A 27,958-nucleotide genomic window follows, 5' to 3' on the forward strand; every position below is an offset into this window, starting at 1 on the left:
CAAATACAAGGAGGCTAAATGTTATTTTGATGTATCTATAGTATAATAGTCGAATGATTAATATCTAGGTAGCTCTCATTTATATCTATCTAGTAATATATTTATTTGGTTATTTACGTACTATATTCTCATGTATCAAATCCACGTATGATACATAAAAGAATAGGTCTACAAAATACAGTATTATTCACGGGCAAGGATTTTAAGCTTTACACACCTTTATCTTTTACTCTTGCAAGTACTCAATTAACTGGACTACATCATATAATCTTACACAATTTCTTAGTATTTCATCCCTATCAATTGGGACTTTCAAAAGCACCATCCAAACCTCGTATATCTAGTCCTTTGCGTATTGAAAAACAATTAAAGAAGCCACCCCATTCTGAGTCCTTACTCTCAAGGCATCAATACAAGAAACCGGATAGAATACAGAGCTCCTTGAGCCCCTACAAGACCTGGTTACCAAAGCCCACAGAGTCGCTGTACATACCTACGCACTTCTCAGGTACATATTTCTTACCAGGTTATCACGCAACCCGCGCTTAAATCTTGACGGGTATATTAAGTAAGATATTATTTTCTTGATGTCTCTTTGTTGTTGTTTGATCATGGCACTGCATTCTATATAACAGAAAGGACAAGGTGAAATTGTCGGCTCATTTATTGTCACGACTATGCCTATATTACTGTAATTATCTCTATACGCTGCTTATTTTACGCAAATACCAAAAGTCAAACCAGCCATCAATATTTATTCCACACGTTTTGCCTTTGCTTCTATATTAACCAATCCAAAGCTAAAGAATGTCTAGCAAGCAATATCAGTTCTGAATTTGGTTGGTATTCTGTATTGATGGTAAAAAACTGGTTTGTATCTCACAACCATAGATATGAATTAATCAATGGTGCATTAATTAGATGTCTACTTTGTAAGCATGAATCTGGTCTTTGTTTGTTTGATACACTTGGTATTTCCAAGCACTATCTTTCGTGCTCTCGGCTTTACCTTTAAACCTTCAAGCAAGTCGAAAACTCTCGCTAATATAGCCCCACCCTAATATATTTACCCGTACCATTAAAATTGTAAGTGCAAGAAGACAGGCAGAAGAAGATCTCCAGGAGGGTTGTCGTGTGAGACAAAGACTGACAAGAATTCAAAAAAAAAAAGCAAATATTCCACTCTAATATCGCTAAGGTTCACCCAAGGTACCGAATGTTAATCTATTACATTTGAATAATTTTATTATATTTATTTCTGTACTGGGTTGAAGAAGTGAGATCTTTAAAAGTGTAGCCTTGCTTTTGAACTACAATAATAATAAAGAGAGAGAAAGAGAGAATTTAGTGCTTAATTAAAATTGTCTATAAAACACACTTTTAACCCCGGAAAACTTGAAAAAATCTCACTAAAATTGCCCTTTTTCTCTATAGTGTATTATACATGTATTAAGCCAAGGAAATGAATTGAAAATAATATCTAATAAATATAGCGTCTTTAAATTGTAGTCAAATATTAGATTACTCACCTCAAATATAATAAAAACAAGTAAGCCTTGAAAATGAAATAGAAAGGGCATATCATAAATTGCCTTAGTACCAAAGTTTATTGTCTATATGCATAATAAAGGAACTGTAGTCATTAGTTATATGACAATATTTCTATACGTATATATATATATATATGCATTCTCTCTCTCTTTCTTCTTCATTGTTTGAGCATGTACTTGAAATAACAAATTAGAAGCAAGACATTATTCTCTTTCTGTATAATTATTGTCTGTTGGCGAAAGTGCATGGAATTGGAGAGGGTAGTTTACTAGTGCCGTCACATCACTTGTTTCCGCGGCATATGCTTGAATACGATTTTATTGCCAGTGTTTCTTTTCTTTTTTCCTATCTCTACGCTATATACGTATAAGCACACACACACACACACACAAAGATACAATAAAACACCTATATACACATACAGTCATATAATTACAAACCTGCAGATCTCTTTAATTATAAAAATAACATAATTTACATGAGTATTATTGGTGATTCTACAGTTGATTTGAATGTCTTGCAAAGTCCAGACTGCACAACCACCGACACTGAAATATTACCAGAAGATAAAAGGTGGGGTGATCAACAAGCATTTAATGGCAGTACAAATCAAATTCACCATTCATTCTTATTTCATTCTATTTCTTTTTCTTTTTTTTTTCTTTAAAAAAAAGTCAATCAGAATCACCAATTGGCGGACCATCCAATGTGAATCGTAATGAACAAATAAATGGAAAGTCCTCTGGAAATGTTGTGGCTGTATTTATTGTTAAGTTTGACGCCTATCACGGCAATATCATTGAGTGGCAATATCCAGAAAGCAAGTAATCCAATAAAAACAGTAATATGTTTGGATACGAAATACATGGCATTAAAACGGCACAATATATACATACATTATTACCCTTTTCTTTTAGCATTCGATTTAAACAACGTTGAATATCAGGCGATTTGTAGTGGGCTTCATCGTGTTGACTCTGATCTGATGTAGGACTTTCTTTTGTTTCGGTGAAAGTGAGGGGTGAGGGGTGAGGGTGAGTTAGGATAGTCATAGTTCCTTCATTAAACTCATACACTGTATATACACATACGAAGTTTATTTTCTCGGCCACCGTATTTTGGTTTGAGTGCATTTAAAAAGGTACCCATTGAAAGTGACAGAGGAGCATGTATGAAGGCAGTCGGAATTATCGTGAAACCAGACGGGAATGCATGCGGGAAAGTATGGCGCCACAGTCCATACTTACAGAAGCAGGTGGAGTAAGTCATGATTTTGGGGTAAAAGTTGATTTACATTCTATATACATATATTTACAGTATGTCTTTTTATTCTTATATTAAACATATCTTAGTCGTTGCATGGATGGTTCTGGGGATGAAGAAGGACTGCATAAATCTCTGAAAGAATATTACAACTCCCATCAGTCAAATACTGAGCAAGGTGATCCAGAAGGACCGCCAAGAAATCCATCGCAAGACTACTCTTGGCCTTCTTTAAACACAAGCAAGAAAGTGTCCATTTCCGGCGAGTTTAAGGACGATGATATGTGTGCAGAGTCCCTTAATAGTATTCTAGAAAATTATGCACATAATGTGGCAGTAGCAACGGATACCTTGTCTTGTGTTTTTAACGAACAGGATACATTGCATCCAGCCCTTGGATTCCCGGCTTTTGTAAAGCAGTTTGGGCCAAGCATATTTATCCTCTGGAAAGCCGTGCTATTACGAAAAAGAATTATCTTTATGACAGATCCCCCAATGAGCCATGCCTGCCAATTGGGTAATTAACTCACTGCTATTTTCTTTCTTGGATTCTTACTTGGTTATAATGTAGTCTTTAATACATGTTTGCTTGGAAGTCTGTCTCACATGCCAGATAACATTGTCAAAGAAGACTCGCTTCAAGGGCCTATCCCCAGGTTTGCTTCAGGCGTTAATGATATCACAGATCTAGAAAACAGCCAGGGAAATTATGTGATTTGTAAGTACAAAATAAACGAGAAAGAAAGAGAAAAAAGGGGAGAGGGGGAGGGGGAGGGGGAGTGAGTTGAAAACAATAATGATAATGATAATGATAATGATAATAATTTGTACTGTGGATTTATTAGGTACATCAGATACAATCTTTAAGAGTAAATTAGATCTCTATGATGTATTGGTAACTCTACCGGCTCCTTCCTTTACCAGCTCCTCACACATAAACGGCAGATCAGATGAAACCGATTCGGCCTCAAACTCTCAAGGCCACTCCTCGAGTTTTGCTCTGGCTGATCTTAATAGCCACCCCGAGATACGTGTCACAGGAAACTTTATTCCCGCCCATTCCAATCCTGCAGATCACACTCGGTTTTGCATCTTGTGGCATGCCTTCCAGGTAGCAGAAGGCGCACGGCAGTCTACTGATTCGAGCATGGCAACTCAGGCAGCCCTTACAACCCTCCTAGCTAGCCAAGAACAAACGGTGACGAATTGGTTTGACACTTTAGTGTGGAAAGGTTGTCTTTGGTGGTATAAAAATGCTACCATTAACACCTCAAGTGATATACCAAAGGGTAGTACACACTCGGATGATGGGTGTGGCCAGACGGGAAGCTCGTGGCAGAAAGTTTTTGGGGGAGTAGGGTCACGCAAGGACTATGGCAGAAGGAGCCGTAAAGGCAAATTGTTCCGTAATGAGGTCGCGATGGATTCTGTTGAGCAGCAAGAATTGCTTTTGGGAAGAGATGGTGCTAGTCTTATGGATGACGAACAAGATGCCCAAGCCATTCACGCCGATTTTTTCGATGTAGTTGCTGCTCGTATGTCATTGGATACACCTGCTACCCAAAATCAAGGTGTGGTAGAAGGTCAATCGGTTACCACAGAAGAAAGAGAAAACGAGAAAATAGCCGGAGGGCTCGTCGAGTAAGTCATTATTTCTTTTTATATATATATGTGTGTGTGTGTGTGTTTAAACGAAATATAATTGAAGTTAACAGTGTCTACTATAAAATAATTAGATTTTTTCACCTTTTGTCATCCCAGTTGCTGTTAATGCTTAATACCATACTATTGGCAAATGAGGATGGTTTAGAGGATACAATTCTTTACCCTCAAGACATGTTGCATCTTGGATTGGATCCACAAAGTGACGGTGAATTTGTGTGTGAACTGGCTCAATTGTACTTTGGCAAGCAGATACGAGTGGCCGGTTGCTTTGAACTCGGTGTTTGCTGTAAAGGTCTTGGGTCTTGCTGTAACCCACGCACAAGAGGATCAATCAGAATTTAAATTGCCTTTATCTTAATTTAATAATAATAATAGTAATAATAATAATAATCTTTCACCTATATATAATAGCAATATGAAAGAGAGAGAGGAAAGAGTCTAGCTATGAAATAGTCCAATACGCCACAGGGCCACTGCCAATTCTACAGTGTTAGAGTGCTTTGGAATCCCAATGGCAACCATATATTTTCCTGTGATATCCAACTCCTTACAAATCACATCTCTCTCTTCTTCTGACCAGAACCGCTGTGAGTCATAACAGGGCACATTCTGGAAAATGCGGGGGGTTTCCGATGAAGCCGATGACCCCAGTACAACCTTGTGATTCAGCTCACAGCACTCTCCAGAAGACTCACCGCGATCTTTCCCTTCTCCTCCGCTCTCATCTCCACTTTCACTTCCATTTCTACCTCCTCTTACGACCACAATGCATTGGAAACCCCTTTCTACTTTTGAGTAGTCCTTCTCTGCAACTTCCCATCGCTGGGGTGCAACAAGCGTCAGGGGTACCGAAAGAAATCGGTCTCGAAAGAGGCCTAGGGCTTGCTGATTAATGGTCTTTTCGACCTGATGTACCATGCCAAGCGGATACGTCACTTCACCTCTGAAAGCAGCATCGTGGCCTATTATCTTACGTGTATCAATTAGCTCCGATACGCAGGAATTGTGTATAGAGTATATATATATATATATATATATATATACGCGTGTGTGTGTGCATATGTGCAGTAGTTATAATACCTTTAGCTCCAAACAGTTCAAGCACTCTTTTACACAACTTTACATAATATCCTTTTCCAGTCATCTCATGAGGCTTTCCAACTGTCGGAAATGCCCAATTTTGTTTAGTCTTGGGATGATAACCAGCACCAAATCTAATCAAAAGCTCTACACACAGGAACACATAAGAATAAGACGATAAATAGTGTCAATATTATAATACAAACTTCAGTCTATTTAAAATAAAATAAAAGCATATATTTACTTGAAGGAAAGGCACGTCTGTAAAAAAGGCATTGTCTTATAGGTGATGCCAAGATGGCAGCTGTACATTAATAGCAAAGTTAATTCAGAGTTTATGGGCCGAGATTTCAACTCATTGAGTATTGACTTTCTCACCATATGGACTAGCCACCATTCTTGCTTCAAGTGACTCGGGCTGGTGTTTTTCATGCTTTTTTAATTGTGCTGGTGTTACTGCAACTTTTCCAGCTGGTTTTTGTAACCATTGTCGAACTAGGGATGCTATTTGAGAGTTTCCTTTAGGTGATGCTGGTGGTAATGATGCTCCTCTCATGATGACATCTTCAAAGGAATTATAAACAAACAAAAAAAACCCCTCCTCTACAATTATTATTGTTAATTCCCACAACACACAGCAAGTCACCTTTCTCCCCAGAAACCTTTTTGAAGGATGATTATGGTTTGCCTTTCCACTATCTATATTAATTCACCTTTCTAAATTCCCTCCACATTTGCCTTTACCAAATTCTTCCTTTTCCATGAAATGATTGCAGTTTTTTTTTAAAGAAAAAAGGGAAGAAACTATATTTATTCATCCTTTATGAGTGTATATATGTTTGTTTGTTTTTGTGTAAGAAGTAGATTATTTAACACTCGATGGACATAGTCCTGGTGGAGGATAGACAGTGATTGACTGTGGCATTGGGTCGGCAGGGTGTGGGCCGGGTTTGAAGTTTCTTTTCCTTGAGTGCCATGCGGGCTTGATAGCGCCGTTCTTGTCTTGAGAGATGCTTGGCCGAAGAAGATGAATCATTGTTCTCTGACGAGGTTTCTTTTTTATTTGAGGGTTCAGGACCTGGGCTTTTAATTGAAATTGGGTCCTTTGGAATGTCATCTAGGATGGCCTCTTTCGGGACAGGCTGTAATTGCTGTGGTTCTTTGGGCACTGGGGATACTTGAATCCAGTCACCGTCTTCTTCATATTGATCAAGGCCATGGCGATAGGTTTCTTGCTGCTGCTGCTTCTGCTCTTGAGGAGATAACCAAGTAGAGAGCCAGTCTAGCATATGAATTAAAAAGAAAAGATGAGGGAGAAAAGATAGGGTATCTTGATCTTTTTTTTTCTGAGAAAAAAAAGATATCAAGGTTTTCGTTTGGAGATATTGTGTTCTTTGAAAAAGGAGAATAAGGTCGTCGATTGGGAATAAAACCAACGGAATATAACAAAGTAAAGTAGTGTAGTGAGGTTTTTTAAAGCAAGGGGATTTGTTTTTGGCCGTGCTTAGCCAACGGAACCAAGAGCAATCGAATTAAGAAAAAGGGTTTTGGCCTTTATCTATCTTCTAATTGTCCTACCCATGTGACATGCATTTAATGGAGTTGAAGTCATTACTTCATCCTGGGATTTCATGGTCACATCTTTACATAACAAAAAGGCTCTTGTAACATCACGATCGAGTCATTTGATAAGAGACTTTGGGGGTTACTTCGGCACAAGATAATTATTTCATAAAGACTATTGAATGTATATATATAGATACTATACATATAAAAAATTAGGCGCGAAAAATAATAATAAATGATTCATTTCATGGTAACCCGTCAAGTTAATTTATCACTAACTCCAAACAGCCCAGCTCTTTTACACACGTGTGTAATCAAACAAGACTAGGCACCGTCGTCGTTGTCTTTCTCTTCGTATGCTTCTACTGATTAGAGCACGTTTTTTGGTATATATATATATATATATTTCACCTTGACCTTGACCTTGACCTTGTATATATAAAATATATGTACATATATTAGCGGCATAAAGAAAATGTCAAAACAAAAAACAAAAAAACATAGACATACACACAGACAGACAGAGAATTAGTTTCTAACCAATAGGACCCTGACAACCAACAAGATTTAGCATAAATTTGAATGGCTACATAAGATACTTGTCTATTTGTCATTATAAAGCAAGTTTATAATATACGTATTTGCAAGGGGGGAAGGAAAAATAAAGATAGAGGGGATTTTTGGGGGACAAAGGGTTCTTTGTGTGTTTGTGTGTGTGTGTAGGGGAAATAATAATAATAATGATAGTTGAATCTTGAGATTTGGCTTTTGTTTTATGTTTTTCGACCCCATGGTATATTTTTGAATATTCAGCTATATTTTTATTTTTAATTTTTGGAGCCTGGGAACTATATTTTTGTTTGTTGTAATGTATACAAAGTCTATTATAATTATAATTATTTTGATTAGTGAATCTTGTTCTCCAAAGTCAATGCGCTGTCTGGCTGAGCTTAGTCATGTGCAGTAGAAGAGCTGCTCATAAAATAAGTATTGATCTTCTTCAGCGTAGCTCTTGAAGGAGATGCCTATGATCATCATTAGTTTTCGAGTAACCCAGATTTAAAACGAACCTTTGGACGGCTAGAAATAATAGAAAGTAGGTGGTGCTGTATCACTTGTTTATCCACTAATATATATACATATGCAAAGTATTATTTAACAAATAAATAAATCAAATTAACCTTGAAAATGACAGGGTTCCTTACCACGACCGACTCCCTCGGGTTGGAATACACCTAAAATGTATTACATATGTTTTTCCTTGTTAAACAAGATAAAATAAAAGGCACGATTTAAAGACCTTTATATATATATATATTACCTTTCTGGTCAAAATATTTTACAAGAATAGCCAATGCAATCCCTACTGACCGGTCTTGTCCTAAGAAAAATAAAATGAGTCAAGATCCATCAGAATAAGTCAATACCAACCTTTTGCACAATGCACCAAAACTCTGCGCTTCTCCAGCAATGGCTGCCGCACAAATGCAAGTGCAATCCCAATATGATCAAACAAAGCCTGTTGACCTTTCTTTCCTTCCGGGATCGGTAATTGTATGTATTGGTGTTTGTGTTCTTCAAGCTTGTTTTCGTTATATTCAAGAGTTGTACAATTCACTACGACGTCAAACTCTTTCCAGCACATTGGAGGTTTGCCACTGGTCCGAGTACCAACTGCAATACCAGTGTTTGAAATATAATGGTACTTTTGGTCTCCTTCTTCATCCTCTTCAATATGTCCTTTTGAGCTTTTTACCAAGGCTCGCACCTTGTCTTCACATTCTACAGCACTACTGACATCCAATAAGTCCTCTCGATTTTTCCAGAAAAGGCTGTGTGTGAGTCCCTAGATGTTATTATTTTTTTATAAAAAAACCCTTAAATATTGATTTACATCTATTGATTGATTGATTGCTTTTTTTTTACCAAGCACCACGCTTCTTGGTCGTCACCCGAACCTTGAACATAGAGATAACCTGATCTTGCTTGGCATCCCGACTCGACTGCTTGCGAAGCACTTAAGCAAATCACAGGCCAGAATGTTGCATCTCCGTAATCAGGTGCGTTTGCAAACAATGAGGATTGGGGAGTGAACCAAAGTGGTCTCAGCGGCTTTCGAAGAAGACCCTCAAGGGGTTGCATGTCTACACCTGAGCTCTAAAATTTAATAAGGGTTATAAGTGATAATCATCAACACAGTAATGTTAATAATAATAGTGATATTAATACCAATAAACGTTCAGCAAACATGTCAAGTTTAGATGTAATCTGCGAATCCTCTGATCTGGAAACAATTGATGGCAAGGAGTAGAAACTAGTGTCCCAGTTGTCTAGAGTAGGAAGACTAGCACGAGAACGATAGATGGCCAGTGCTCGGTTGATGACAGCACACCATATAGGAACGGTCTTTGACAAGGCATCTGGGATCCTCTTACCACGACGAGTAGAATCAACAATCACACACCTTTTATATATAGTATTGTTTAATAAGGGATACAATAGAATTTATTACTATTAGATTGTTGTCTTTCTGCGTGTGTGTTTATATTAAAATCAATATTTACCCTCCATGGGTAGCAATTGTTCTGATTAAGCTAAGGTTGTTTCTTCTCAGGTTAAAATCCCATTGACCAGTGTGTCCATCGGTTGATTTGAAATAGGCTGAATAGACTTTTCGCTAATTACACAAAACCTTTGTGTTAACGTACACTACTTGTAAGCTAACAATCAAATAACAGAAAAAAAAAGACAACAACAGCAACAAGATATTTTATATTATGTTGTATTGTTCTTTTTGTATTCAATTTTATCTTTTATTTTTAAAAAGAAGTAGTATTCTACCTTGGAACGGTCAATATACCACGATCCACAACGTTCATTGGCTTTATATTTTATCAAATCGTATTGAATCGCATTTCATTTCATTTCATTTCGTTTCATTTCATTGTGTTTTGTTTTCGTTTCAGAGTTTGTCAGTATCCTTTAGAACAAGATCTAACATTTCTTTTTTTTTCATTAATTTAAATATTGATCTAACCAATTGCAGCCAATGTAGGAAACATTTCCAAGATCTCATTAACAAATGAAGCATCTTCCTCGATTGACTTTAGACGATTGAAACTATATTGTATCTTGTCAGTCAAACATAATGATAATAGCAGTAGTAATTTTCTATTGCTCAAAAGAAGAAGTAGTAGGAGTGAAACTAACATGTTCTTGTTGTCTTTACGCAGTTGATTCGTCTCTGAATGAAACTCATGCTCAAATAATTTAGAATCCATTCTTTTGAATGCCTCATCAATCCCCTAATGTCAATTGTATATATATATATATATTAATATTAATATATAAAAATATAAACGTATAATTTGCACAATCCAATCTCAGCATCATCTTCTATCTGTCTCTTTCTCATTTGCATTTCTTTTTCGATCTTTGAATGACAAAACGAACTGCAGACATTGCAAAGTTGGATGACTTGGGTGGATCCATTCACGGCATGCATCCGCGAAATCAGTATAAGAACAACCCACCCAATTTCAAACAACTTGCAAAAGAATGTCCTGAACTGCAGCCATTGTAAATAAATAGATAATTATGAATATATAATAATTATCATTGTGATGCGATTTCTTTTCTAGTGTTTGTGGATTAGAATCAAATCCATACATTGACTTCAAAAATCCAGAAGCAAGTCGGTAAATAATTAGAATATTCAAAATAAGAATAGTAAAGGCACAAAATATTTCAAGTGGTATGAAAGGGACGATGTTTTCTTTAAATTTTATTTATTGATCTTTCTTTTTGAATAATGGAATAAAGAGCTTTGACAATTGCCTTGCTTGAACGTGATTTTGGTCTTCAAGTTGATTTTCCCTTGGATAGGCTCTGTCCCACTGTTCCCAACAGGTACAAGATAATATTTCAGTACCAATAAAGAAACACTGTAACCTGACATTCTTGGTTGATTAATTGAGTATTTTATTCATTTATTCATTTATTGATTAATGTTGCTCTGATATATATATATATGTTATATTTAACTGCTGCACAGACTCAATTACATCCTTTGGTTACAAGATTTACTCAAAGAAACCATGCAAGATAAACCAGATCACATTCTGGGCATGGATATGTAAATATTTTATCCAATCTGTATAATCCCATTGATTTTTATAATGAATCTTAAATTTGATACTTATGAAAAAAAAATGTATATAAAAATAAGTGGCGTTGGTGCTTCTTGTATTTATCCACTTTTAGGTTGCGTCAGTGATCCTACATGGTCCTTTATTGGAACGGGTAATTATAGCCTTTTATTTTCTTTTGTAAAGGTTTACATCTGTATAAAGTATAAGTGTAGTGTATTATACAATAAAGCTCACAACTGTAATATGCTTTACAATATACATATGTAAAAAGATATCGACCAAGTATCAATAGAATATGCGCAAAAGAACGTAGAAAGAAATCAATTACAGGATCGTATCACCTTGATACACAACACGGATCCTAACCTCATATTCTTGTGGGACAAGATACCTTTAAATTCAAGGTAAAATCACATCACATCACATCACATAATATATACAAAACATTGACTGTTTTATTTTTATGTTTAGATTTGCATTTAGTATGTGCAATCCTCCATTCTATGAATCAGAAGATGAGATTAAAGATAATTCTCAAGCAAAGTTATTAGAACCATCTGCAGTAAGTATGTAATAAACTATAGGCACATATCTTGATCGAATCTAAATACAAGAACAAATAAAGATATGCACAGGTACAAAAGGAGAGATGATTACAAAAGGTGGTGAATACGGATTTATTGAGCGTATGATTAAAGAAAGTATCTTGCACAAAGGCCGAATCAAGTAAGTATTTGTCAAAGAAAATAAGAAGGTCAATTGGATCATACATTCTCTTTGGTATATCACTACTGCTCCATCTATTATTATACTCGGGAACTGTTGGTTCACCGCAGCTGTGAAAAAGAATATGAAAGAAATCTTGATAATAGAAAGCGGAATGACCTATAATTGTCTATATATCATATCTATCTATTAGGTGGTACACCAGCATGATTGGACAAAAGAAAACCATCAAACCAATTGTAAACACTCTAAAGGATCTAAATGTAAAGTAGCAATACTCACGAAGATCTTATTGGAATCCTTCTAACCAATCTTCTTTACATATATGCATATCATAGATTAACAATTATGTGGTGACTGAATTCAATCAGGGAAAGACGAAGAGATGGGCTATTGGGTGGTCATTTGACACACAACGAGCGGTAAGAAGCTTTAAATACACAATACAAGTCAGGAGAAACAAAAGCCTCTGTCCTGTCGAGATTATTATTATTATTATTATTATTATTATTTATTGAATATTTCAACTAACTAATACACTAATACACTAACAAAAAAAAAGGTGGATGCAAGAAGTCTTGATTTCTACCGACCAAAGTCTCAATTCACTATTCAGCTACCGAAGGATATTTCGCATGTTCATTCAAAGACAATTGATATATTGCAAGATCTTGCCATCAAATTCAATCAAGAGGATGGCCATCATATTATTTTGGAAGGTTCTCCGAAAGCCAACACATGGTCAAGAGCTGCCAGACGCAAGAAGAATTGTGTCACACCTCGAGACTGCGATGGCCTATTTGGTTTTCGGTGTGAATTGATCCCAAATAATAATAGTGATGCTAGCAGAACAGAATTAGATACAATAGTAAAAATGAGTTGGATGGCAGGTGAAGACAGAAATTTATTCGAAAGCTTCTGGAACCACCTTAAAAAGAGACTAGAAGAAGCATGTGGTATTGAGCGTGGATGTACTTTTGGAGATAGTAAGAAGAAAGTATAGCTTATATATATAGCCTAATTATTGAAGCTTAATACATTCGGCGTGGAAAGAATCTCCCACCCAACGGGCTACTTGTTTGAGTACACCGATCTTCATTTCTACAGCTGAATCGTAACGCAGCTCATACAGCGTACACAAGTTCATCAGAACAGTCTCACAAGTTCCTGCAGATGTTGGATTATCCTTTGTGAGCCTCTCCAAAAGATCGATCGCATTACTTAATTGACCAAGATAGACTTCGCATACAGCCAAGTTATTAACAACCTACACAATATATAAGGATAAGCGCGAGGCATATATATATATTGGTTTGATGTTATTGTGCCTGTGTGTCTATACATGTATATCAGACAATGTTAACATACCAGTAGATTGTCAGCATTAGCATCATATACTTGTTGAAGTAAACGTTTAGCTTGGCTCCATTCACCATCAGCCATAAACAGAAATGCCCTATAAAAAATTAAAATAAAGTGCATTATTAAAAACTGAAGAAATATAACTCACAATGACTCACTTGTTGGTCAGGATAGCTTCTTTAACTGATGGATCATTATCTTGACTTTCTTGGTCCTCGATACGCTTATAAAGTTTTTCGGCTGAAAAATAATCTCCAAGCTAAAATGCACACGTGTGCATATTGAAATATTTAGATATACTTAAATAGCTGTGTAGATATGTATATAATTACCTGCAAGTAAAGTCTACCTAATCCAGAAAGAATATCGATATTCTGCTTTCCATCCTCAGATGTGGCAAAGTTATTCAATACCATTTCCATGGTAGATGCTGCGGTTGAGAAATCATTCATTTCCATCAATTGAGTAGATAATACAAGATAGACCTGCATCTCTCTCTTTTTCCACATGGTAGCCTTTTCTTTATCTTTGAATTGCATCTGGTTAAGTAGAAGTATTAAGTATATACAATTGCGTGCATAGTGGATTACGTTATTATTTTGCTGCATTTTCCATCTTGACATTTTTTGCATACATATACTCTCTTTACTCACTTTCTTGCAGAAAACCGCTAGCATAGTAATACGTTCAAGTGACATCAATGGGTATTTTAACCATGCAGGTAAACATGCCCACAAGACCCAGAGTTCAAATGGTATCAGTGTACCAGTACGACCAGGATAAAGCTGAGAATGATATTCGGCTGTGAATTCTGGCCGGTTCAGATCTCCTAGTTTCTCGAATTCAGCCGATGCAAGTTGATGAAGTCCTAATTTTGTCAAAGCCAAGAGTCGAATATACCACAACTTTTGTTTTTGTGTGTGGGTGTATTTTGTGTTTCATAATCTGTCTTTTCTTAGTCATGGATTCGATCACATATATATATAAAGAAAGTAATAGTTAAAGCTGTGCTATTATGTAGAGTTAATACTTGCGTGAAGGATTGTGTCGAGGTCTAAAGGATCTATTTGAACAAGTCTTTGGCGAGCGTATCGTGCAACGGATCTCCACATATTATTCATCTATTATATATCATGTTATTTGTACGTGGATGTAAGCAAGTAATTAAAATACTTTGTTTTTCTTTCATTTCATTTCATTTCAATTCAATTCTTCCCGTTTCTTACCACTAACCCTACAAGAACATCAGGCCCTTTTGGTTTTTCTACATCAACGCCAACAGCATTATCTCTTTGGGGGCGTTCTTCTGGAGGAATATGTCGTTCTAGGAGTTCAGAAAAAGCATCGCTCTGAATGCGTATATGTACACATACACAAAAAGAAAAAAAACAAAGAGAACAATAGTCAATACACTCTCACAGATAATAGTAATAATATTAATTCCAAAATGTCTATATATTTATATGTATATGTTCGAATGTATGTATGCGTACAACAGGAATATCATAAAACAGGGCGTTGCTGGTTAGAGAATGACCCAAGAGCGCACTTGCACTGTTAGTATCATTTGAAGACAACAATCGTTTACGAGTAGCTGGTTCTGATATTAAAGAGCGCGAGCGCGCAGGTAATTGAGGAGGAGTTGGGTTCGATGAGGTTCGTCGATGAGGATCATCTTGACTCAGCGATGGGGAGATGGGCTCAGAATTTGCATAGCGTAAAGGTTCGTTTATCGAAGGTGCATTGCTTCCAGGAGAGGCTGTGCGAAGGAGATCAAGAGAGTGAATTGACTCCAAATCGGCTCTTGCGTCAGCAGTAAGAGGATCCATTGTGGTAATGTTAAGAGGCTATTTATATTCCTAAAGCAGTGTCGACTAACCCACCCGTTCAATGAAAATTAGTGTGGCCTTTTGTTTTTCTTTAAAAAAAAAAAGTCAAATTCGTGTATTTTCCCAAAAATGGATATTACACTACTGCAAATTAGATACAGTACAAAAATATAAATCTTTATTTCTTGTTTAATGCAAAATTTGCTTACACTACGGGAAAAAAAGAGGTGCTTCCGGGGATTCACTGGGGGTCCGCTCAGGAGGTCGTCCAGGTGGGTGTTTTTCGCCTACCCACTTTTTCACCTCCTGCCTGTTATGGATTAGTTTATAACTCCGCTCTTTAACAAATAACCGCCAGAGAAATTTCTTGTGTAGGAATATAGATGTACCTTACATGCCCATATATAGACACAATTATCTGCGATAAATTCTGGTCGAAATAAATCACGGATTTAAAAATGCGCTTTCAAAAAAAATGGTTCAAAAAAAATTGTGTTTCAAATAAATTGGTTTTTATTTTTTGTTTCAAAGTAGAAAAAAATGCTAAGCTATAGCTACACCATATAATTTATGAGCAGAAATATATAATAAATTAAATCTAGTTATTCTAAGCTAAAGATAGGGTCATGGAGTCTATATCCCTTATAATTCTTGAAGACAAAAGCACCTGAGAGCACCCGTAATAGTGGAGTACAAGAGCAATCTAGTAAAATACAAATATGAATGAGTATTTCCAGTTTAAAAATATAAGTCAAATGAAAGCTTACCTTTGAGTTTGCCGAGATGAATTTCATAAAAGTTAGAATCTCTACAAGTAAAAATGAATAAAAGATGGTTAGTATTCAATTACTTTGTAAACTAGGTGTGCAGGTATTACCTCAACTCATTTTGACCAGATGATGAAAAGGCTAATTGTCAGCTAATGAGACCCAAGATGAATAACTGCATTACAAAGTACAATATTGCTTTTTTATTATACATACCTCAAAAACAAGAATATATAGACACGTTTCCTAAAACGATAATATACTATATGTAAAAACACGTAATGAACAAACTTTTGTCGGTAAAGTAGAGTAAGAAACAACGCGAAGGACGTGATCCCACACTTGTTCAAAATCGATTTAAAAAATTCTCATTGGTCTACTGGCTTTTAATATCAATATTGCAACTCGTAGAAATGTTTTTAAAAAAAACGCTAAGTCATTCTCTCTCGGTTTGCCTTATTTTTATAAGTTAAAGAGGTATGTTCTAATAGCAAACAATTGAAATTACAGCTGTAACTTATTAAAAAAAATATGTGTATATATTTATATCTTCATTGGGTTGAGTCGTGCCTTAGAAGGCTGTCTTTGCTAGACATTCTTTACTAATATTATGTAAGAAATAAAAAAATCGTATATTTTTTCTTATTTGAAATTTTGACAAAGTCGTTTTATATGCTGAAAATCGTTGCCTTTACCAAATTTTAACAGAATTATTTTTTCATTACACAATACAGCCTCCGCATTTCCTTATTCAATGTTTTGTCTTACTTGAACAGCTTTTTGTTGTGATCAAAAAAGTTTGAAGTAGGACCAAACCTTCTTTCCTCCTTTATTTGGAAGAAAAAATATTCAACTCACGAAATTATAGAAAGAAAAATTCTCTAGGCCAATAATATTGTTTGGGTACCATACCCTACCATATTTGGCTTCCAATTTTTGTGGTGGTGGAATTTTTTGTTTCATTTTGATTTTTTTGGTGATTTTTTAATTATTATAGGCCAAAAATGAAGTCACAATTACAAAAAACACCCCTTTTTTCCCGTAGTGTTAATGCAAATCTTGGTATATACTAAAGTCTAATAAGTGAGATTAAATATTCCAAGCAGGGATTTTGTTTAGGCTGTAGATTATTAGGGGAACTTTGTATAAGCAGTAGCACAAAATGGTGTGCCTTTTTTTTAAAAAAGATCTTTTTGAACTATATCTTTCAAAAATAGGCAGTGTAAATAGAGGTGTGCAAAGTGGTAAATACTGTAATAAGATTGAGCAGGGCATGCCAAAAAAAGTCAGTCACAATATTTGTACCTTTGTTAAATACAACCAAGTATAAGTAAAACGGCTGATATGGATGAGTTGAATGTGATATATCACAACGGGACATCACAATGTACTATAGTCTTTCTCTTCGTCTGCCTCGTAAAACCTTATATAACAGTATTTAGTTTACGGATCCGTTCAAGGCAATCTTGGATCTTGGCCTTATTACTCCTGTTTACATGATTTATCCGCAATGTTTTGTTGTAAAGAAAACTCTATGGGATTCGGTTGTCTGCAATTGTTAAATAATTTATTATATTTCTTCTAAGAAAAAATAGAGTAGGGAAGTTGTTTATAATCTATAAGTATTATTAATGTGTCATTCTATGTAATAAAACAATAAAGAAAGAGAGAGAGGAAGAAAGAAAAGAGAGTTCCTGCGTTTGTGCTATTTTTTTTGGGATATTCAAGATGGCTGTGATGATCCATTGGGAGCGCTATGGTTTTGGATAGCATAGTTTTGATGTTCTGGTTGTTGTTCTGATTGACCTGGTTGACGATACATCGGGTGATTCAGTAATTGATGTGGCATATACATGGGTTGATGGGTGTGAGGATTGATATGCTGTTGCTGTTGTTGTTGTTGTTGAAGTGCCAATTGAGCTTGTTGAAGATTGTCCATGGATACCTGCTCATTCTATTCAATTGTTTCGGTTATTACAATTTTGGTAGGTGAGGAGGTTATTTAAATTTCACACTTTTACGTACCAGTCCATAGTGTCCTTGAGGAATACAATAGTTAAAATTAGGATAATTGGGTTGGGTTCCAGCACGGTATTCGAGAGAAGGCTAGTATTCATCATAATAATTGTAAGTACATATATAAGTATCATTAGCCAAGTTGGACCTTTTATATATAAATAAATAAATAAATAAATTATGTGTGTATATAAAAAATATTACCTTTTCAGGCTTTGTCTGTCTAATCTGTTCTTCACGAGGTACAATGTCTATCAAAAAATCAAACATGTCTGATTTTGAGATTGCAGCAGCAATATCTGAGCGCTGCAGGGTTCTTCGTTTGTTGTCTACTGCATGCTTCCTAATTTATTTATTTATTTTCATTTAATTATATATGTATATATACACACAATTTTCTTCATCCTATTATTATCTTTCTTCTTTATATTAACTTACCAGGCACGCTGAGTGAGTTCAGCAATAAATACATCGCAACCCTTGGAAAACAAGATTGGTGCCTTCGAGACGATGAGCAATGTTTATTTTAATTTTTATAACGTATGTGTGTAGTTGAAGTCTCTTACCTCGGCACTAATCATCTTGAATTGACACATCACAGTTAGACATGATCAAATAAGAGCTCATGTATATTCTACCTTTACATCCTCATCTGACTTCATGACTTTTTTGATGCGAGCCAAGGGTAATTGATGAACCTTAAAATCGAATGAGTCCTGTTGAACTGATGAGAGTGTCTTGAGCCAAAATTCCTTCTCGAACGCGTTCTCGGCTGAAGTCTCTGGAGGCGCGTAGGTAGGTATAGGATGGTTTGTTGGAATTTGAGGTACACCATAATTAGTCTGCATTGTAGAGTAAGGCTCTGTCATTCCGATTGAAATAATGAGTCTTGTATGTGCGTGTGCCTTTTTTTTTATAAAAATTATTTGTCTGGTCGTAAGAGGCAGCTCCTAAAACTGTCAAGAAAAAAATGAGACTGCTTTGAAGGAAAAAGAAGAGTGAGAGTAATATGTGACATTCTCATTGTTTATTGTTGCTGTTGACAGGTTGCTTTTTTTTTTACTTCTTTGTGAGTTGCCAATATTCATGTGTCAAGTCATTTGTTTACTTGGTATAGATATCAAGCTGTTAGTGGGCGTTTTATATGAAAGGAAAATAATCTATGTGTTCAAAGTAATTGGATAAAATAGACAGAAACTACGGACATCTGGGGGGAACAAATCGAAATTGTTTTCTTCGGATAGCTTCTTGGTAAAATAATCATTCTAATTTGTTTCAAATAATTACATACATACATACATACATACATACTTATGTATATATATCTTTCTAAAATTGTATTTGTTTTTGGAAAAATGGTACCGAGGAAGGTGTACAGTGGTTTTCATGTATACTCGTATTTTATACCTTTGCTTTTGTGTTTGTGAACTTGTTCTATCCTTATCAATGCTCTTTTATAAATAAATAAATACATGCATGTATGTATATATGTATATGTGTGCGCATGTAATTATATTCACAGTAACAGCATGAGTAATTACTTCATATTAATGACTGTATTAGCTAAACTGTGAAGAGAAATTGACAGTTGGTTTGTTCGATGTTATTTACAAGACAGAATATTCAATCGCAATATGTTGTTCTTATTATTCTAAACAATATATTTACGCTAAACGTCATGACTTAATATATCTGAGTGGATATTGATACCGATCTTATGTTTGATTCGCTTTTTTTTCAAAATAAAATATAAAAAGAGAGAGAGAGAGATCGAGATTACACAAGAGAATCGATTCATCCGCTAATCCCAAAAGAAGAAAGAAGAAGAAGAAAACTACAGGTACACAAATTACGGCATTGATTTTGTTTCTTACTTTATCAGAGGAACCAAGCGAAGAAGTAGGACAAGTCTATCCTAATGGAGATTAAAAGGAACACAAGAAAAGAAGAGGGCGAAGAAAATGCTGTTAATGTTGCTGATACCCATTTAAATAAGCTATAATTCCTTTATCAAGAGTACTATGTACATGATCTCTTAATTCAAAGATGCCCGCGTAGATGAAAAGAGGAAACTAAAAACAAAACAAGAATGCGGGTATTCAAAGAAAATTCCGGGGTGGTGTCTTTCGTGGTATCCGGAAAGAAGTATTGGATGTACCACACTCGTCGTGTTTAAAAAAGCTTCTTCTTGTCCAGAGTGTTTTCACCGCCCTTGTACTCTACAATGACACGCACCTGTTTGAATACAAATACCTTCTTTTCTTTTTTATATTCTGCGATAAGACCAACAGAGCAATATATCAATAATATTGGTAGTAAATGAAGGCAAGCTTGATATTATACATCTTCTTCTTATATATTGACACTATATTTCTATGCTTTCAATACAATGCTTGCTTTTGTACAGTCAGAATAAATTTCTAGATCGATCATGCTTTCAAAAAAAAAAAGAGGTAGTGTACAAGTTTCTCATTGTTTCACAACATGCTAAAAACCATGCGATATTTGACATACGTACACATACATCTGTATATTTGTGAGCCCAAAAAGAAAAAGGAAAAAGGAAGATGGTTGCTACTCTTGCTTAATAGCAAATACAGTACCCGTACCAACCGGGGAGACAATTAAGTATGGGTATCAAACACACAAGGGGAATTTATAGTCATGGTGATTAGAAACTGTCAAACATTGGGTCGCTTCTTTTTCTTTGGCTATTGAACGAACCTTTGAGTATTCTTTTAAAAATAAATGTTTGATTAGAGTTTGTTTTCAAAGTTGATAAATATTGTCTGTTTATATTAATGTGGATCTGAATAGCCCTTTATAAATATTATATATAAGTCAAATTGGGGGTGATCTGTGGGTTTGGAATTCAGTAGATAGATGAATCCTCCTCCTAAATCTCGCTATTCAAAATTGCGACAATTGAACACAATAAATTGAGAAAGAAGGACCATGACTATGAGATAAATTTGGCTATTATACATGTATTAAATCGATAGAATGGATTGGAGAAGAAGAAAGAATATCTAACAAATATGGCGCCTTTAAATTTTAGTATAGTGCCTGGTTATTCATTTCAAATGGCTTATCATAAAACCAAGTAAGCTTTGAAGATCGAATCGAAATCGCCCATTATAGATTGTCTAAACACCAGCGTATGTTGCTTGTATGTATAATAAAGTAATTGTACTTATTCATGATATGAAAACATTTCTATACACATAATTTATCTTCCTTTATCTGTTCAAGGGTGTACTCGAAAAAAAAAAGAGTACCTTGAATCAAAGAATTAATTCCTTTCAATACAATAATTGTCCAATGACGAGAGCGAGTAAAATATTCAAAGATGTATATTTTAACTCATTTCACCTCACCTCATCTTAACGGACCCACAGACAGTTTTTCTCTTTTAATATATGTACATGTATAGATGTATATTTTTTGGGAGAGGGAATAATTTTTCTCTTTTCTGGATTGGTTATCAAGATAGGGAGGGGGTCCCAGACCAATATATACTTTAATATATATATATATATATATATATTTAAGCATGATTGGAGAAAGTTTTTATATTGGAGTACTTATTAGAAGCCTGTCTCTTTACACACACACATATATGTATACAGGCTTATTATTTATATCTATAAAAAATACAAGAAGGTTTTGTTATCATCATCAGTAGAATATTCTTTATGTTAAAATGGTAATAAAGCATAAAATAAACCGGGCGTTTTGTGCGGAACTTTTATATAAAAGTAATAATAGTAATAAAGCGGCAAGTCTCAAAGGAAATCAAGAAAGAAGAAGTGTATCACAAGTGATACGAGCAAGATCATCGTACACAATTGAATCCGACCCGATCCTCTTTCAACAAATGGGAGTATTCAAATAAGAAATAAAGTATTTTATACAGGATCCATTATTTATTTATTAGATATATTATATATATATATATATACACCTTCAATACACTCCCTTTTAATTGTGTATATAAATAAATAACTTCTCCCTCAAACTTGACCTATCATTATTTCAAGATGCTGAATAGACAATAGGGTAAAATGTTTAGACCGACAAAGTAAAACATATTAAATTAAACAAGTATATATATATCATCATCTTCATCACAGTAATACTATAGTATTTAACTGGCTGAGGATAGTTTAAAGGCTGCTCAGCACGCCTCCTTTTTGCAATTTTTGTAAGCCAAACAAATATATACTATGAAGATATACATTTATATATATTTCAATATCCCTTTCTTTGGCCATTTCCTTTTCTTTTTATAGAACAAAAACCAAAATATACATATAAAAAGGGATGGGCCCGTCGGCTTCAACTTAAAAAATAAAATAAAATAAAATAAAATAAAAATAAAAATAAGAAAAGACCGCGCAAGACCGCTTTATGCTCTTAACCATGTTTAGATAATAACGTGTAAAGAAGTGTCAAAATATGAATTAAAGACTATTAATGAAAATACAAACAGACATATACTATACACGTGAAAAATAAATAAAATAAAAATCAAGCAAAGTAAATAGGAAATAGAATATTCTTTTTTTCTTTAAAATAAATAAATAAATAAATTAAATTAAATAACCTGTGTATTTTGATTGTTCTTTATTTTGCTTTATTTAATATACATTTTGAACACCATATAAAATATATTAAGGCGCCTATTATACAATTTAAGAAAATAATAGCGTGTCTTATAATCACATATTTTCTTTCTAATTTTTTTTTAATCGTATAATATTTGGTCAGCCAATAGTTTTCTTTTCTTTTATATATCTAAAGTAACTATCTAATAAGGCTTGAAAATATAAGTTTTGAAATAACCATAAAAGATATACCTATTACCTTATAATATACTTTTTCTTCTTCTAGACTAGAGAACCATCAGTAATTATATAATAAAAACTCTTAGAATATATTAAAATAACAATATATGGTTATTCTATAGTAAAGAACAGCAAGCTTTTAATTGAATTAGATCTACGTATACTTAATCGTACGTTTAGTAAAGAAAAGCATATCTGATAAATAAAATAACATAAATATTTACGGCATATGAAAATAAAGAAATTCGTGATAAAATATCCTATAAAATGTGATATTTAGCTTAGCGTATCTCGAAAATATTTTCATTTGGTGCCGCCAACGTTTCTATTGACAGTAACCGTAGGTTACGATTAGGCTAAAGAGATATAAATTCGATCGAACATTAAGATAGAAGGTGCATTATGGTGTTTATAAGTGTAGATATACTACACCAGGAATAAGAAACAACATGAAGAATACAAACTCAAGAAACGCCAAGTAAAAGTTGTGATTTCTGAGATACATACAGAGCATATTTTAATCACAGAAATATCTGATTGAGATACTTTTTCTTTTCTTTTTTTTTTTTAAAAAAAAAAAAGAATAAATAACTTCTTAATCAAAAAGAAAAAGAAAAATAAGAAATATTGCTCTGATATGCGCGTGTATCGAATACAAGATAGAGCGAATATTTCATCACATTTCTGATATATTTAGACTGCGCAAAATTAAATCATATCCTTTTTAAAAGAGTAATATATATAAATACATATAAACTCTTTTGAAGAGGTACCTTTCTTTTTTGTTCTGTTCTGTTTTGAAATGATAATGGTAAATCAATTTAATTGGCTTAAGGAGAAAAGAGTATTTTTTTGCAAAGGGTATTCAATTGACCACCAACCTTTATTGATTGTCAAAAAAAAAATACTATTATTCTCAAGAACCTCTTAGTTTTTTTTTTTTAAAAAAAAATTGGTGATACTAAAAATTCTATTTTCAAACGCAAAGCGCTGTATTTTCTTGTGTATCAGTATATATTCCAATGCTTATTGGTTGTATACTTCCAAAAAAAGAAATTTACAAAGATCCGTTGGTTGGTTGCTGTTGTATATATTATATATTATCTTGTAGTTGAATCGAATAAAGTTGAATGTGATATATATATATCAATAAAGAATTATCTTGCTTTTAACGGTGGTTACCAGGGTCTAGATAGAATATATGGTATTAGTTTACAGTTATAAATAAATAAGTAAAAAAGGCTTATTACTATAAGAATATTACCGGGTAAATGAGATAAATTGAAGCAATAATACGAATATATATATCGAATTATATAATTCAAATGAATCAAATAAATTATACAAAAGGATAATTATATAGTAGGCATTAAACCCTTTTGACTCAGCAAATAAATAAATAAATAAAAAGACAAAAAACGACTAGCCAAGATTTATTGTTTAGGTTCATTTGAGCAATATATAAATATAAATTGAACGGGAAAAGCTCACGGACATTCAATGCCACAAGGCGTTTGTGTATAGACAAGTAAGAAAGAAGAAAACAAATATTTGTATTGGAATTATTTTACTGGCTGGGGCATCCATTGATGATGGTTATGATGGTCAGACACGCCGGCTCCTACTCCTACTCCTCCCCCCAATGGGTTCCTCGATCTCATCCGTGCGATCTGGATAGGCATGTCATCATCATCCAATTGAAGTCTTTCCTTCACTTTTTCCTTGTACTTTGCTGCAGCAGACTTTAGTCCTACCGGAGGACTTCTGTGTGGGCTACAGTCAGACAATGTCGCTATAGGAACCAAATCCTTGTCATCCTCCTCTTCTTCGTCATTTAAGAGTGATCGATTAGCCTTTGCCTGTCGAAGAAGAGTTGATGCAAGTGGCATGTCATCATCATCATCGCCGTTATTGCTATTATTGCTAGCTTTAGGCCGTCTAGATGTCTTTTTGGGTGCATTGAGAGATTTTGATCGGTTCATATTGGCGTTTATGATCGGGGGAAGTGTGGGCATTGTGTGCAGAGCCGGCTGTTGAGCCTCTTGTTGATGTCGAGTGATCTTTCGCAGATCGCGGGCTGATGATGCTTTGCGAAGAGATGGCATAGGAATCGGGCTAATAGGGACAGCAAAGTTTGGACTGAGAGGGCTCATTGGCGTCATCAGAGGCGACTGGTGATGGGCTGGAATTGGAGGAACTGGCGGTGCTGCTGGCGTTTGTAGTCTTTTTGCAGATCGAGAAGGGGACGGAGAGGGAGACGGAGAGGGCGAGAGGGGGGTATTGGCTAGACTGGCCGGTGTAGGCTGCTCATTTTGGCATAGTTTGTATAGTGTTTGTTCGCGGGCGGTTAGACTTCGATGGCATAGACGAGGGGGAGCACGCTGAGCTTCTCTGCCAACTGATTTTGAGCGGGGCCTGCCGCTTGGTTTATCATTAGGAGTTGAGCGCTCTTGACGAATATCTGATTGTTTTTGTGGTTGTGGCTGTGGTTGTGGTTGTGGTTGTATATTAGCTATCGTTTGGTGGTAACGGTTGCGAGGATCGGGTGAGCGTGGCGAGCGTATGGAAGGATGAGGAGCGTAAGGATCATCCGAGGTGACGATAGAAGACATCAGAACAGCAGTTGTGCCTGACCCAAGAGTTGTTATGGGTGGAGGCACATCAACAGGCTTGTTCTTGCGGAAGATGTTGAAGAGCGGGCGAGGCTTCCGGGCGGGGCGTTGTTGAGAGTCCATGAGGAGAAGAAAAAAAAGAAGAGGCAAGAATTCAGAAAATAAAATAAAGTAAAATAAAGTAAAATAAAGTAAAATAAAATAAAAATGGGCGCTTATTTTTCTGTCTTTTGATGAGTGTCACACAGTTCAGTCTAGTGGCCGACAAAGCATTCCATTCTATCCATGCCATCTCCGTAATACCCAAACAGAATTGGTCCCACCTTCAACCACCACGTTGCACTCGTTTTTTCTTACTCAGAAAATGGCCCTCATCTCACATCATTCCCCCGCACGTGGCCCGTTGCTGTTACTAGCCATACTTCCGCACACAACACACAACACATAGACACACATACACACACAATAAGGCAGAACTTGGCACAACAGGCAAGACTAGCACAATACCCATCATCTCAACCCTTTTGCTACCCTCACTTATTTTTGCCATTTATTTTCGGTGCAACCATTCTTTTGTACATGCCAAGGCAAAGTCGACAGTGCCAAGCAACCCAATCCACAGAATCAAACTCAAGACTGTCCATGTCGTAGTCTTTGACCAGCAAGTCCTATCGGTCGTCTACTCATAGCCCCCACAAGTCAATGGGTACAAGATACCATAACGAAATCAAAGCAAGAGAGAAGAAGGAGAGAGCAAGAGAAAGAGAGGGAAAATAAAAGAAAAAGAAAAAGAGAGAGAGAGAGCGAAAAAACTTCAAGCATGAGAACTATGTACTCATATAAATGCGTGGTTGTGTGTGTAGTGTGTGTGTGTGTATGTAGTGTGCATTACCGGGATCCACAAATACTCCACTCGCTCTCCCCGCTGATTGGGTGGGAAAAGCTCACCCGGAAGTTTCTTCATTCCAACACATTTACATAAATCCCACACCAGGAACAGGTACAGGCACAGACCAAGCATAGCCACCCGAACAGGCATTTTTTTCCGTCTTGGTCTTTCAATAGGAGCTACGCAAACAACATTCTCATGCTCATCTACCTGAAACGCATCTTGTCGTGCAAGGTAAGGTGGATTCAGACGACCAGTAATTATACTAAATGACCGGTCATTCATTGTAGGCATTTTGTTTAATGTTGGCGGTAAGGCAGGAATATATTAAGACACAAAGAACCAAAAATAAAATAAAATAAAATAAATGGTATACGAGAAAAGGAGTGAATTGAAATGTTTCGCAGTCGCGTAAATAATAATAATAATATAGTACACATATAGGCATATGCATTACATAGACCTTTTGCCAAAATCACCTTTCTCCGCAACCAAATTATTCACAAAGAATATACAAAGGTTATAATACAGATATACAGGATACATTTGCCCTGAATTTTACAAGGTCAACTACAAACAGAAACTCATACCCAATATGTAATGAGAATCAGTGGAATCAGATAAAAGTAAAACATGTACCTGTCAAGGGAAAACTACGACCCAAAGAAATAGCCCCAATAACACTCTTCACTGCACCATAATTCGAAAGACTCGCAACCTAAGACCAAGCTACTACTATTTGGGCATGCTTTCTCAACCCGGAGTGCGTAGTATTTAACTTACGTAAGATTGTTGACGATTAGGAGATTGAGATGTTGACATCGCAATTCCCAGACACCATGGGCCTCATCCCAAAAATTTCAAAAAAAATATCGAAGTTCTTGCAGAAGTTCTTCTAGACACTAAGTAGAATCAGCTCAAGACTATAACCGAAGGCATCATCGTTAAAGGCGAAAAAAATATTAGCACCACCCGGGATTTTGACAGATAGCCCTCTCATTCGAATTAACCTCTATAACATCCCCTCCTGTGCCCTACAAACGCAGAACTCCAGGTACTGATAATGAAGACCTTTCGTCACTTTGGTAAAGTTGCCCGCATCCGGGTGTACCACATCATCAACAAGCTTTTTTATGGAGAGGCCATAGTCCTGCTAGTCTCTCATTATATTTTCCGATCCCAAACAGCTGGCATGGAAGATCTACCTATCTGGTACCCTTGGCGAGAATGGCCACATTGCTAAAGATAATCCCAATATGTGTCAACTTTGACGCACAGACCACTAATTAATATAATGAGCACACCATAGAGGAACTATTGTAAAAGCATACAGCGATTACCATGGAAAAGGTAAGACAGGCTCTTGCCCAACAAGTCTCAAAAGAAGCGGAAGACAGACGAGCAACCGAATTGGCTGCTGAAAACCCAAAGAGTATTGATGTCCACATGAGGGATATATACGGAACGGCCATTGACAGTAACTATGGCCCCACTAACTCGGCAACACAGCTCTGTACCGACAGAACACACCCGTTTAAAGAAGATGCAGAAATGCAAATATCTGGTGAAGGAAGCTCATCACATGACAACAGTTAGGAGCCCTACTGGCAACGAAAGGTTGACGCTGGACGTTT

General features: G+C 35.5%; 10 protein-coding genes across 10 annotated transcripts; 3 read left to right on the plus strand and 7 right to left on the minus strand.

Moving 5' to 3' along the window:
- Positions 1-147: 147 nt before the first annotated feature.
- PHYBLDRAFT_59422 (hypothetical protein) lies at positions 148-1,015 on the plus strand (the record flags this gene model as incomplete). The annotated part of the gene is made up of 2 exons (XM_018440491.1): positions 148-508; positions 801-1,015. 2 exons carry the CDS (start codon positions 148-150, stop codon positions 1,013-1,015), a joined length of 576 nt encoding a protein of 191 aa, XP_018293932.1.
- A 3,902-nt stretch (positions 1,016-4,917) lies between these two features.
- PHYBLDRAFT_165872 (hypothetical protein) lies at positions 4,918-6,115 on the minus strand (the record flags this gene model as incomplete). The annotated part of the gene is made up of 4 exons (XM_018435319.1): positions 4,918-5,441; positions 5,560-5,706; positions 5,804-5,863; positions 5,938-6,115. 4 exons carry the CDS (start codon positions 6,113-6,115, stop codon positions 4,918-4,920), a joined length of 909 nt encoding a protein of 302 aa, XP_018293933.1.
- A 229-nt stretch (positions 6,116-6,344) lies between these two features.
- On the minus strand, positions 6,345-7,192 carry PHYBLDRAFT_186066 (hypothetical protein; the record flags this gene model as incomplete). The annotated part of the gene is made up of 2 exons (XM_018439185.1): positions 6,345-6,841; positions 7,138-7,192. The coding sequence occupies 2 exons, from the start codon at positions 7,190-7,192 to the stop codon at positions 6,429-6,431; spliced, it is 468 nt and encodes a 155-aa protein (XP_018293934.1). The 3' UTR covers positions 6,345-6,428.
- An 883-nt stretch (positions 7,193-8,075) lies between these two features.
- Positions 8,076-10,406, minus strand: PHYBLDRAFT_142878 (hypothetical protein; the record flags this gene model as incomplete). The annotated part of the gene is made up of 11 exons (XM_018430887.1): positions 8,076-8,150; positions 8,196-8,251; positions 8,331-8,360; positions 8,447-8,506; positions 8,557-8,971; positions 9,052-9,282; positions 9,355-9,589; positions 9,690-9,802; positions 9,967-10,007; positions 10,163-10,245; positions 10,336-10,406. 11 exons carry the CDS (start codon positions 10,404-10,406, stop codon positions 8,076-8,078), a joined length of 1,410 nt encoding a protein of 469 aa, XP_018293935.1.
- Positions 10,407-10,564: 158 nt separating this feature from the next.
- PHYBLDRAFT_59427 (hypothetical protein) lies at positions 10,565-12,862 on the plus strand (the record flags this gene model as incomplete). Its single annotated transcript, XM_018440492.1, has 12 exons — positions 10,565-10,704; positions 10,767-10,823; positions 10,948-11,034; positions 11,180-11,260; positions 11,354-11,427; positions 11,548-11,680; positions 11,748-11,838; positions 11,902-12,002; positions 12,196-12,265; positions 12,341-12,424; positions 12,565-12,814; positions 12,840-12,862. The coding sequence occupies 12 exons, from the start codon at positions 10,565-10,567 to the stop codon at positions 12,860-12,862; spliced, it is 1,191 nt and encodes a 396-aa protein (XP_018293936.1).
- Positions 12,863-12,883: 21 nt separating this feature from the next.
- Positions 12,884-15,338, minus strand: PHYBLDRAFT_180453 (hypothetical protein). Its single transcript, XM_018438318.1, has 8 exons — positions 14,858-15,338; positions 14,591-14,713; positions 14,399-14,485; positions 14,018-14,269; positions 13,697-13,903; positions 13,523-13,623; positions 13,371-13,458; positions 12,884-13,269 (listed from the first exon to the last, which is right to left on the minus strand). The coding sequence occupies exons 1-8, from the start codon at positions 15,191-15,193 to the stop codon at positions 13,024-13,026; spliced, it is 1,440 nt and encodes a 479-aa protein (XP_018293937.1). The 5' UTR covers positions 15,194-15,338; the 3' UTR covers positions 12,884-13,023.
- A 2,164-nt stretch (positions 15,339-17,502) lies between these two features.
- On the minus strand, positions 17,503-18,845 carry PHYBLDRAFT_180454 (transcription factor CBF; the record flags this gene model as incomplete). The annotated part of the gene is made up of 6 exons (XM_018438319.1): positions 17,503-17,914; positions 17,986-18,066; positions 18,181-18,319; positions 18,415-18,476; positions 18,543-18,557; positions 18,621-18,845. 6 exons carry the CDS (start codon positions 18,843-18,845, stop codon positions 17,684-17,686), a joined length of 753 nt encoding a protein of 250 aa, XP_018293938.1. The 3' UTR covers positions 17,503-17,683.
- A 5,540-nt stretch (positions 18,846-24,385) lies between these two features.
- On the minus strand, positions 24,386-25,558 carry PHYBLDRAFT_59430 (hypothetical protein; the record flags this gene model as incomplete). Its single annotated transcript, XM_018440493.1, has 1 exon — positions 24,386-25,558. One exon carries the CDS (start codon positions 25,556-25,558, stop codon positions 24,386-24,388), a length of 1,173 nt encoding a protein of 390 aa, XP_018293939.1.
- A 410-nt stretch (positions 25,559-25,968) lies between these two features.
- On the minus strand, positions 25,969-26,618 carry PHYBLDRAFT_142883 (hypothetical protein; the record flags this gene model as incomplete). Its single annotated transcript, XM_018430888.1, has 2 exons — positions 25,969-26,103; positions 26,328-26,618. 2 exons carry the CDS (start codon positions 26,616-26,618, stop codon positions 25,969-25,971), a joined length of 426 nt encoding a protein of 141 aa, XP_018293940.1.
- A 289-nt stretch (positions 26,619-26,907) lies between these two features.
- On the plus strand, positions 26,908-27,915 carry PHYBLDRAFT_75904 (hypothetical protein; the record flags this gene model as incomplete). Its single annotated transcript, XM_018443104.1, has 2 exons — positions 26,908-27,378; positions 27,512-27,915. A coding segment is annotated over exon 2 (249 nt), but the record flags the coding sequence as incomplete, so codon positions are not given.
- Positions 27,916-27,958: the final 43 nt, after the last annotated feature.

This window comes from Phycomyces blakesleeanus, assembly GCF_001638985.1.
Source record: "Phycomyces blakesleeanus NRRL 1555(-) unplaced genomic scaffold PHYBLscaffold_6, whole genome shotgun sequence".
NCBI classification, from domain to species: domain Eukaryota; kingdom Fungi; phylum Mucoromycota; class Mucoromycetes; order Mucorales; family Phycomycetaceae; genus Phycomyces; species Phycomyces blakesleeanus.